We start from the raw sequence: 11935 nt of genomic DNA, 5'->3' as shown, positions 1-11935 counted from the left end.
TCTCAAAGCGAGCGGCCGACGCCGCCTCAAAAGACATCTCCCCCGCTGGACCCAATGATGATGGCTGCATTCTGTCACGTTAATGATGGGAGGTCTGGGTCCAAATGCAGGGAAAAGGGTTTTAATGAAAATAATAACAAAACAAAACCAAAAGGCCAACACGGCACAACACAACATAAACAGAAGACAATGCAGCCATGAAACAAGAGTGAAAGGTAAGAGTTCTTATAGACCAGATGATTGTGAACAGATGTGAGTGATCAGTGCTGATGACAAAGACAGGTGAATGCAAGCAGGAAGTGCAGTGCAGGAACAGCGACCTCGGGAGGCTGAGGGAAGACCCACAGCCCCGATCATGACAGTATTTTGCTTATGCCATTAACAGATTATTTTGCTTGTTTTAAGCAAAAACTCACATAATTTTGACTGCTTTTCTTTTAAAACAAGACAATAATTGATACTTGTCTAGAAACTCCTTCTTGATTTAAGAATTTTGAGATATTTTGGCTGTAAACAAGACAAAAAATCTAAGTAAGAAAAGCATTTTTTGCAGTAATGAAATTAGCTTTACACTGCAAAAAAAATGCTTTTTTTACTTAGATTTTTTTGTCTCGTTTCCAGCCAAAATATCTTAAATCAAGAAGGATTTTCAAGACAAGTAAACATTATTATCGTGTTTAAAAAAAAAAGTTAAAATGAGTTTTTTCCTAAAACAAACAAAATAATCTGCCAATGGGTAAAGCAAAATAATCTAGTTTTCTACTTGAAATAAGACTATTTTGCTTACACCACTTGCAGATTATTTTGCTTTTTTATAAGCAAAAACTCAGCTTCTTTCGACTTCTTTTTTCTGCAAACAAGACAATAATTTTCACTTCCTTCTTGATTTAAGAATTTTAAGGTTGGAAACAAGACAAAAAATCTAAGTAAGAAAAGCATTTTTTGCAGTGATCAAATTAGCGTTACAATACAAAAAAAGGTTTTCTTACTTAGATTTTTTGTCTTGTTTCCAGCCAAAATATCTAAAATTTCTTAAATCAAGAAAGATTTTCTAGACAAGTAAAAATTATTTTGTTTTCAGAAAAAAAAAAAAAAAAAAAATTAAGTGAGATTTTGCTTAGAACAAGCAAAATAATCTGCCAATGGGGTGAGCAAAAAATATAATTTCAAACAGAAAACAAGATTATTTTTCTTACCCCACTGGCAGATTATTCAGCTTGTTTCAAGCAAAAAAACATAATTTATACTTGTCTAGAAAATCCTTCTTGGTTTAAGAATTTTGAGATATTTTGGCTGAAAACAAAACAAAAAATCTAAGTATGAAAAGCAATTTTTGCAGTATAGCCAACACGATTGAACATTTGCATTTAGTGTAAAAATATATTAGCTTTAAATTATTTCATTTTCTGTGCAAACAAGCCTGTTTTACTATGTACATTAAGATGCAGTTACACTAAGTTTTGATAATGTGAATGCTACGAGACACATAATTCTCATCAGCAACAGGATAAATCAAAATCTGATATGCAAGTGACCAATCACGATTAAGTTTAGTGTGACTGCATCTTAAAGCGTATCATAAATTGCTTCATAATTACAAAATCCTATAGTATTTGCCTACCGCAGTTAACAATGTACATTTTGTAGTAATCACTTGAGCATTAATTCATCAAATGAGTCCGCTGTATTCTATATTGTGTTTACCTTTGGTGCTAGAATAATACTAATAAATGAATCAGTGGGCGCAATTCATTCTTAGTGAATTCTCTCCCAACTGTTAACCCAGACTATTTCCCACATGGATTTTTAAACGGGATCCAGCTGTGCAGGGTTTTTTAGCTACACTGCAGATCTTGACATTATCTGTGCTAATCCATGTCTGCAGTGTTCAGAGATTTCAGTGGAAAAAGGTATTTGCTATGTGATTTAATTCCAAGAAGCTTGCCCCCCGGTGAGTGATCCTGTAGTGCGCTCTGAGTCATGAGCTGACCTGCAGTGAGACACTCAGGTTTAATAGATGTTGAGTGGACTCAGTGACTGACAGACCAGCGGCCATTATGTCAGTCTTAAGTACTGGTTTGTCGCAGGCTGTTTGGCAGTGACGCACAAAGACAGTATTCAATGAAGAAGACAAGCAGTTAAACTGAAGGCAGGGCTTGTATTACTTTGCAGCAGTGTTTTTCTTTTAGAGCAGAGGCCAAAATTTGACACAATATGGATATTGCTATGTCATTAAATCTAAGATTTTTATTTCTCATCATAAATAATCAACCCCAGATTTACATACAACATGATTTCGATTCAAACTCTATTATGTGCAGATCCAAAAATGTTTTCTTAATATGTGGCTAGGGTGGTCTCACTACATTTTAGGAATTATTGCAGGCCTGCAATGAAATAGGGCAAAAGGATATGATGAAATGCTCCAGGGCTTCTGTTTGGAATTAATGTAAAAAATCATATCTGAATTTTCCCATACTTTCCCACACTGCTGTAGTGCTCCAATATGTATACTAATGGCTTCACTTGGCGGTAACCATTCATTTTTGTTGTGCTTTAAAACATTTAAATGTGCCGTAATAGACATGCCATACCTAGGATGTCACTAGCTGACAGATATCACTGAGAAGTTGTCATTATCTCTCCTTTCACTCCAAGAAAAAAATCTGTTAAAATACATCCCAGTGTGCTCTGTATTGATTTTTTTGTTTACTCATATTTTGAATTACACTTTGCATTAGGGTAGAAAGTAATATCGATAAATTTAAGATGAGTTTGAGTCGAGTCGAAGGGTTTGTTTCTCAAAATCAGAACAGATTTTGAGAAATGTATTACATCGCCTGCTTACACTCTTAAAAATAAAGGTGCTTCAAAAGGTTCTTCAATGCAATGCCATAGAAGAGCCATTCATTCAAAGGTTCTTTAAAGAACCATCTCTTTCTTACCTTTTTATATCCTGAAGAACTTTCTTTTGCCACAAAGAACCTTTTGTGAAACAAAAAACTTTCTTCATATGTTAAATGTAAAACCATTTAGACGAAAAAGGTTCTTCTATGGCATCGTGAAGCACCTTTATTTTTAAGAGTGTACCAGTGGATGTCTGCAGTGAATGGGTGCCGTCAAATTGAGAGACCAAACAGCTGATCAAAGCATCACAATAATCCATGATTAAGCTGTAAAACTCCAGGCAAGTATTGAATGTCTTATAAAGTGAAAAGCAAAACCAAATCCATCATTAAACCATTTTGGTTTAACCAACGCTTTAGACAATACAAATCCTTCATTGAAAAAGTCCATCCCTGTTGTCTTCTCACATTGAAATCTTAAGCTTAATCAGACCATATTTCTCACCTGGTTTCTGGAGAAAGCAATATTTGTTTCTTACAAAGCTTTTCATTTCACAAGAATTGATGGACTGGAGTCTTGTGGATTATTGTGATGTTTTTATCAGCTGTTTGGACTCTCATTCTGATGGCACCCATTCACTACAGTGAATTCTTTGGTGAGCAAGTGATGTAATGCTGAATTTCTCCAAATCTGTTTTGTTGAAGAAACAAAAACAATCTCATCTACTGTTCATCTTGGTTTGAGGGTGAGACCATTTTCAGCAAATTTTTATTTTTGCTTGAACTATTCCTTTACATTTTAAGTTGAAGTGTGCAGTTTCTGTGCCACCAGCAGCAGGTCAGTCTGTGACATTTAGATCCTCTAATGGCCAAACATCACTATACAAAACTTAAAAAGGGCAGAATACGAACAGAAAATCTAGTGCGATCACTACTATTGTATTACTTGTGAAATCAGAGCGTGAGACATTGCAGAAAGCTGTAATACTAGATACATAAATGTCTTTTTGTTTTCACTATGAGTTAGCCTGCTTATCTCAGTTTAGGTCAGTAAATGATTTAGGTCAAAAACATTTTAAGTGTACTCAGATAATGCCACTTGTTTCATAGCAGTTAGAGTTTATGTGACCCACATGATTCACAGCCAGATACTTGCGATAATTTAGATGCGGATGACAAAATGCTTAGTTTTCGAAATTGAATGCAGCCTTTTGCCCTTACGCTAATTGAAATGGCGCACATTATGATGCTAAAGACAAAAGAAACAACTGAATCAGTTTTCAATAGCAAAAATACATGGAATGCAACAATGGCAGTGTTGTAACATCCTTGTTCGGTATCAGAATTAACCATTCATTTCTAACATTGTAAAATAATGAATGTCTATCATTAAACCCTAAGGTACTTCCTTTGTCTACAGTCTACAGTTGCACTAAAAGATAGAGCCACACAATATGTGAACACATCAGAGAAAAATGGCGAAACAGAAGGGAAAATGTGTATTTAAGAACACAACAATCAACATTTTCTACTGAAGTGTGACAGCCGTAAACAATAGATTTGTTTATATTTTATGCATCTTTGTTATTGAAGAAACACCATGTGCTCGCTGAAAAGCACAAGAGCTCTTAGATAATGAGTTCCTCTGTTAGAAAGGCACAAGCCCAGTGTTTGTCAGGATAGAGCGTGTTACATTGCTACATGAGGTTTTTGGTGCACACGCTCTGCAAAGTCTTGAGTGTTGAGAGGAGAAGAATTTGAGACACGATTGTCCTCACATCACGTTTTATCTTCCAGACTGAGTATCCAAGGAAGCTTTTGACTTTTTATGTCCTTGGTAACATTCTGTTATGTACAAGGAAACAGGAGTGGATCTCTCACAAGCTTTCAGGTTGTTGCGAAACATGATCTAGTACGATTGATTGCATTGATTGTTTAAGGTTTGAATGTGTCCTCATCACTTTGACGAATGGCCTTGTGACAAAACTCATCACTACAGGTCAGATTGTTCATTTGTGACGGAATGGAGTTCCTTTGAACAAGCTTACTGTACGTTCTCCCATTCAAATGAGGCCAATGCACGGCCGCTCAAAGACAAACAGCACACATACAGCCATGCAGATCTCGAGCCAGACCGCTCGGTCGATCCTTCCAGTGGGACGCGTTCCTAATCCACACTTCTTCTTCCATCAGGCTTCCCTTATTATCCTCGTTCTCCGATCCACGCATCCACTCAGGCTTGGGCTCGATAAACCCAATGTTGCAGCCCCCATTCACACGGTCACCTCAGTCTTGCTGTTGGTGACAAAGTACGGATGTGGTGGCAGGTAGTGCTGGCTGTGGGCGGACGTCAGCTCATTCACTTGCTCCACAGTGGCGCTGTGCTTCTTGGGGGCGTACGTGTGCCGGCGGCCCAGCGTTTCTGTTGTCTCCCAGCCCTTCAGCATGCCGGGGTTGGCGATGGTGTTCGAGCCAAACGCTAGCGGGTGGGAGCTGTGGACCTTGGTGCTTTTGGACTTGTGGCCGTTCTGCTTTTGGCAAGGCAGCTCGGGGCTGTAAGGGTTGGTGGGCTCCTGCTCCAGACTCACTGAGTGCATGGGAAGAGTGCCTTTCGCCGCCAGGTCGGCTAAGTGCCGTCTGTTAGTGTAGAAGTTTTCGTTTGCTTTTTCAGCTGGAAAAGAGAGATGGAAGAGCAAAAGCGAGGAGAATTCAATAACACTTCATTAGTCAGATGCAAAAAACAACCTGATTGCTGATTTGCGTTTTGTTTTTTTTCCCACTCATAAGTACCAGATAATTACACATTTAATAGATCAAGGGTTATCACTTGTTTTTTCCCAAAAGAGCTGTTTTTTATTTCTCGGAAAATACTTGACACAACCATTTCCTCCTACAAACAACAAAAAACTGGATGTTTTTGTAGAAAAAACTGTTCACGTTCTGCCATTATTTACTGAACACCATATCATTATAAACAAGTTATTTTGCTCATTTTTAATCTTTACACATTCAGTAATGTTTTCAAATAACCAAAAATACACACTTACTTTCAGAATTAAAAAAATAAAATAAATAAGCAATGTTTATTGATTGAAAGAGACAGTGAAAGTCTACTAAGAATAATAAACTGAGCAGCAAATCAGCATATCTGAATGATTTCTGAAAGATCATGTGACACTGAAGCCTGGAGTCATGATGGAATAAATTGCATTTTAAAATACACTGCCCTCCAAAAGTTTGGAAACGCCCTAGAAAAGTGGGGTTTTGGACAATATTGGCATGAATCCTTTTTAATTTGTGATAATTTTGCACTGATAAGGGACAACACAAACTCCGAAAACATTTTATTACATAAACAGTTTATACATAGAAAAAACTTACATTTTTGATTCATCAGAATATCCATCATTAGCAGCTATGCATAGTCTGGGCATCTGAGCTGTCAGTTTATTCAAACATTGACCTTATATATTACTCCAAGGCAAGCCTCCTGAAGGATTGCCCAAAGATGATTCACACTGGTTGGACACTTCTTACAGACATCACGGTCCAGTTCCTCCCATAGTAGCTCAATTGGGTTGAGGTCAGGTGTTTAGGGAGGCTGTTCTATGACAGAATCCTCCAAATAGGATTTGCAAGTGTGCTTGGGGTCAATGATAAGGATTTATGCTGATATCGTCCAAGACCACACTTTGCCAGGGGTGTTTCTAAACTTTTGGAGGGTAGTGTATATGCATAAAAAAAATATGCATTTTGAATTATCACATCAAAAACCGGGGTGATGGAAATGGCAAATTTCTGATTTTTTTTTTTACGTTGCTCGAGGTAAAAAGGGTTAATGCGAATAATGGAAGATGGAAATGCATTTACCGAATAAATTCTTCCTTGTGCATAAAAAAAAACTGATTTCATGACGAAAACGTACCTGTGGGAACTTTTTCGCAAGATACAAATAAGTACATATCACTGCCGTTTCCAACATAAAGTAACACTAGAGGCAGTAAAACAGCGAGCACTTGTAATCATTTTCATACACAGTTATTATTACAGCTCCATATGTTTCGCTTTCCAGGTAACAAGCTTGATCGGTAGCTTAGCCTGCATGGAATTGGACTTAGGATGTGGAATCCTTGGGTACAAATCCCATGGAAAAAATATGACTCACAATGAAAGAGCTGAAAGATGAGAGTTCGAAAAACAAGCTAAAGCGGCATGCTTGTGATTGTGTTTTTACGTCACATTCGCTTTTGTTCATACTATCGGGTAGGTTTAGGTGTAGTGCAGTTGGTACATTATTTTAAAATGTCTCTGAGCATTGCAGTTATAGTTCCACTCATGGACATTTCAAGTCAGAACTGCGGTGACACGTACAAAACCAACGTTACATAAAACATAACATATGTACGTTCATGTGTTCCGGGGGAAAAAACTGACAATCTCTTAATGCCACTCAGTGGACATTTCACATTAAATATGTCACGAAACGGACATGGCGGTACGTATTTCGCATCTTGTGAAAAAGTTCCCACAGGAATGTTTTCGTCATGATATTAGGTTGTTCTAATCATCAAATATTCCTGAAAGTAATGCACATCAAAAATGTCATGTGACTTTACGCTATGGGACAGCATAACCTGACTAACCAGCAGACCGAGCGTCTGAAATGTTGTTATGGTCATTCTGAAATTCCTAAACAAAGTCTGCCATCAAAGTATTTCTATATAATTGCCTCCCAGAACTGTCTTACACGACTGCATTCAAAAACTTATAAATGTATTGTTTCGTTTCTTAGGTGAAAGTAATTATTATATATGAAAATGATTATATTCAGTGGTTTTTCCTACTTTTTCTTAATGATATTTAGTGGCAGTTTATAAGGAAGTGACGATTTTGTTCTCTTTGACTTGTTGGAAGGAAACGATGGTTATTTGCGATTTTTTTATGCAATATTTCAATTTTCCGCAATATAGTTAAATTTGCAACTTTGAATGGAAACCCAGCTCTGTTGCACTGTTAAAATACCTCATAGCTTCTTAAAAAAATGTAAACCTAAAATGTACCTGTGGGAACTATTTCACAAGACGCAAAATACATACCAATAAGTACATATCACTGCAGTTTTCAACAGAAATAAACACAAGAGGCGGTAAAACAGCAAGCACTTGTAATTGGTTTTGTACACAGTTATGACTACAGCTCCATATGTTTCACTTTCCAGACATAACTCAAAATATGACTCACAATGAAAGAGCTAAAATATGAGAGATCTTGCTTGCGATTGCGTTTTTACATCACATTGGCTTTTGTTCATACTATCAGGTAGGTTTAGGTGTAGTGCAGATGTTACGTTTTTTTTAAACGTCACAGAGCATTGCAGTTATAGCACCACTCATTGGACGTTTCAAGTCAGAACTGCGGTGGCACGTACAAAACCAACGCCACATAAAACGTACCATATGTACATTCATCTGTTCTGGAGAGAAGAAACGGACACTCTTTAGCAGCACTCAGTGGACATTTCACATCAAATATGTCACGAAACATACATAGAAAGTATGTTTTTTGCATCTTGTGAAATAGTTCCCATAGGGACGTTTTCGTCATGAGATCAGGTTGGACTTTGCACTAACCAGCGGATCAATCTTGTTGCACAGCATTTTAAATGTTGTTATGGTCATTCCGAAATGCCCCAACAAAGTCAGTCATCAAAGTATTTCTGTATAATTGCCTCCCAGAACTTACACGACTGCGTTCTGAAACAGCAGGCTTCCACCTCCGTGAGCAATGAACACATTTATTGTTAAATGGATGGAAACCCGGCTATAATGCATTGTTAAAAAAACCTCTGGCTTCTTTATAAAAATGACTTAGTGAAGAAAATGCCAATATCCAAGAGTGCCTCACATTTTTATAAGATGAGCTTTTAAGTTGCCATTGTGAATGGAGACCAAAGTAGTTAGACTGTTTGGCACTGTCAACATGCTAATGCTTCTTTTTGCCTAAGGTTTCTATTTGTTTCAAGAAAATGTGTTTTTTTGGGATGCAAATTAGCCTGAATTGCTTGCATCATCAACTGGAAATATGTAGCTTTTGCTTTCCCAGAAGATGGTTTATGATTTTATCTGTGTGGTGAAACCACTATTTTGAATCTGTAGTTATTGTGCACTTAAACTCACAGTTGCTTTGCACTGTTATTATTGTAAGTGTTATTTTTGACAGTATATGTTTACAGGCAACAAATTCAGCTGCATCAACATTGACATTCAAACAGCAGCTAACAGCGTCCTTGCAAATATTTTTTGCCGCAAACATTTTCAACCAGAGCTAGTCGATCGCTGACAATGTGAAACACGACTTGCTAAGACCGGATCAGACAACCGAGTATAATCGATTCTAATGTGTTTTCAGACACTCTGTCACTAATCATTTCTTTTTTCGTGGTACAACGTTTTTCATAACATCCATGCAATGTTGTTAACGGTGTATCGCCTTCCAACTCAGCCGGGCCTTAATTGGGACTGACTACACTGCTTGAAGTCCTCCTCATTTCAGCATGACATTTTAGACTTTTAATTAAATATCCTTCAGGTGACCTTTTTAACAGCCTTGACACCCCAACGAGACGCAGCAAACCGCAGATCTAAAACCTCATGCCAGGAGGCCAACCGCAAAATAAGCCAGCCGGACGAGGGAAGAGCTGATCTCTGACGTGACTCTTTCATTGACATCAATACGCTGAGATTAACATACATCAGACGAAGGTAGCACACTGAACTCAGACGCTTCAGCTCCACGACCCATGTGGTCGTCTCCTGGGCCTGTCTCTTACAAACTGTCCTTTTTTGTTTTCCCAGTGATTGGTCTGCACAGACAGCACTTCAGTGGATTAACAACTGAGCAGTTTCATCTGTGGCTGAAAGTCTCAGAGAATGACTGCCATCACACGTTGCTGCTTCGGCTGGTTGTTTGTCTGCTGTTTGTGTGCTGTCATCTCACTGAAGTCTTTTGCTAGGCTTCGCTCTGATGCCAGACTAATTGATGTGCAAAGTAACAAGTGACTGTTACCACCCAGTGTTACCACAGTAAAACAACTTTAATTATTATTAATTGACAAAAATTGTACTTGCAATTTAACCCATGCAATCCATAAAAGTTACTGTAGTCTGATTATCTAAAATGTAATACAATCTAATTACATTGTGGAGATACTAAATTCTCAAGCACTTCTGATACGTCAGTGACTGGGGAAAGTATTTTTAGTTTACCGACATTATAATTCATAACCATACATATTCTGTTAGAAATAATGTCTGATTCTGTGCATGTTTTTATGCTGGTGTGCAGCTGAATACGAAAAGTTCATTTGCAAAAACAATTTTCAAAAATCATGTTTTTTCATTGTGCATTCTAATTAATCTCAATCAAACGGCAGCTGGGTTATTTTGATATAAAGTAATAACTTAAAAAATTACAGCTTACTAACACAAAAAATAACATAATAAAAAACACGATTTCTTTAAAATCATTTTTTGCAAATAAACTCTTCATATATTAATTTTAATAAATTAATTAAGGACTAAAGAAATAAGGACTGTGACCATGCATTGGAGAACATGCCGTAACACTAAGTAAATGCCCCCAAACCGTTTAAGTTAAGACCATGCAAACCCCTAAGATCCAGACCAATCTGAGACCATCTAAGAGCCAGAACATTCGCTGCCAGTACAACAAAAACATCTCAGGTCAAGACCACATGATTATAAACTCTAGCAGAAAGTAATCAAACTGAAAAGTTTCAAACATCATTTTCTTAATAATGAGCTTGATTAACAGAAATAAATAAAAATCTACATACATGCACATTTAAGCGTGGCCGTCTTACCCACAGCCTTGAGCGAAGCATACTTGTTGAGCTCCTTTCCGGGTTGAGATGGCTCATATGGGTGGGCTACAGGTACTTGTCCAAGAGCAGGGTATTGTGTCATAGCTTGCATCATAGACGACCCAGGTCCCACACTGTTTATTTGGGCACTCTCTGAAAACAAAGAGACAGAAACATAGAAACAACAGATATGAGATGTAAAGTTTTTCCATAAATGCTTACATCTATCTATCTGTATATCTAATTATTTAATGTATTTATTTGAAGGGAAATCAGTGTCAGTCCCGGCTCATCTAGTGGCCAAAATTATATTTATATATATATATATATATATATATATATATATATATATATATATATATATATTAGAGCAGTATGGAAGCCCTTTTCTGCCACTGAATACATTTATTTTACAAAAATGTTATTGCGACTTTTTGTCACAATTCTGACTTTTGTCTTAGAATTGCATGATACAAACTCGAAATTCAGATGTATTTTATCAGAATTGAAAGATATAGACTCAAAATTGCGAGAAATAAAGTCAGAATTCTGAGATAAAAACTCACAATTCTGTTTTCTCGCAAATGCGAATTTATAGCTTGAAATTCGGACTTTTCTCTTGCAATTGCAAGTTTATATACTATTATACGATTATATTATATATACTATTATATACAAGTTATAGACTTTTATTCTCAGAATTGTGAGATATAAACTTGCAAGTTTATGGCTCAAAATTCAGACTTTTTTCTTGTAATTGCAAGTTTATATACTATTATACGATTATATTATATATACTATTATATACAAGTTATAGACTTTTTTTTCTCAGTATATACTCAATTGTGAGATATAAACTCACAATTGTGAGTTATAAAGTCCAGTTTTGAAGGGGAAAAAATTCTCAGAATTGAGTGTTTATATCTTACAATTCTGACTTAATAACTAAAATACAAATAAAATTCTGACTATTTTCTTGCGATTGCAAGTTTCTGACTTTTTTCATGCAATTCTGACTTTTTTCTCAGAATTGTGAGATATAAACTTGCAATTGTGAGTTACAAAGTACAGTTTTGAGGGGAAAAAGTCTGATATGTTCTCAGGATTGAGTCTATATCTCACAATTCTGACTTAACTTGCAAATAGTCAGAATTGAGAGTTTATGTCTCACAATTCTGACATAACTCGCAATTGTGTGTTATTAAGT

At 36.5% G+C, this 11935-nt stretch overlaps 1 protein-coding gene across 1 annotated transcript in view; it reads right to left on the bottom strand.

The window, feature by feature from the left end:
• Window positions 1–2904: 2904 nt before the first annotated feature.
• The window catches only part of shisa9b (shisa family member 9b), a 52644-nt gene continuing 43613 nt past the window's right edge, over window positions 2905–11935 (bottom strand). The window contains exons 3-4 of the mRNA XM_073843438.1: window positions 10729–10881; window positions 2905–5517 (exon numbers count right to left, since the gene is read on the bottom strand). Of these exons, the coding sequence (XP_073699539.1) occupies window positions 5120–5517; window positions 10729–10881 (551 nt within the window). The 3' untranslated portion in view covers window positions 2905–5119. The remainder of the gene's footprint in view (window positions 5518–10728; window positions 10882–11935) is intronic.

Source organism: Garra rufa, chromosome 1, assembly GCF_049309525.1.
Source record: "Garra rufa chromosome 1, GarRuf1.0, whole genome shotgun sequence".
Taxonomy (NCBI): domain Eukaryota; kingdom Metazoa; phylum Chordata; class Actinopteri; order Cypriniformes; family Cyprinidae; genus Garra; species Garra rufa.
Note: the sequence above shows the minus strand (reverse complement) of the source record. Positions and strands in the feature narration are given on the sequence as shown.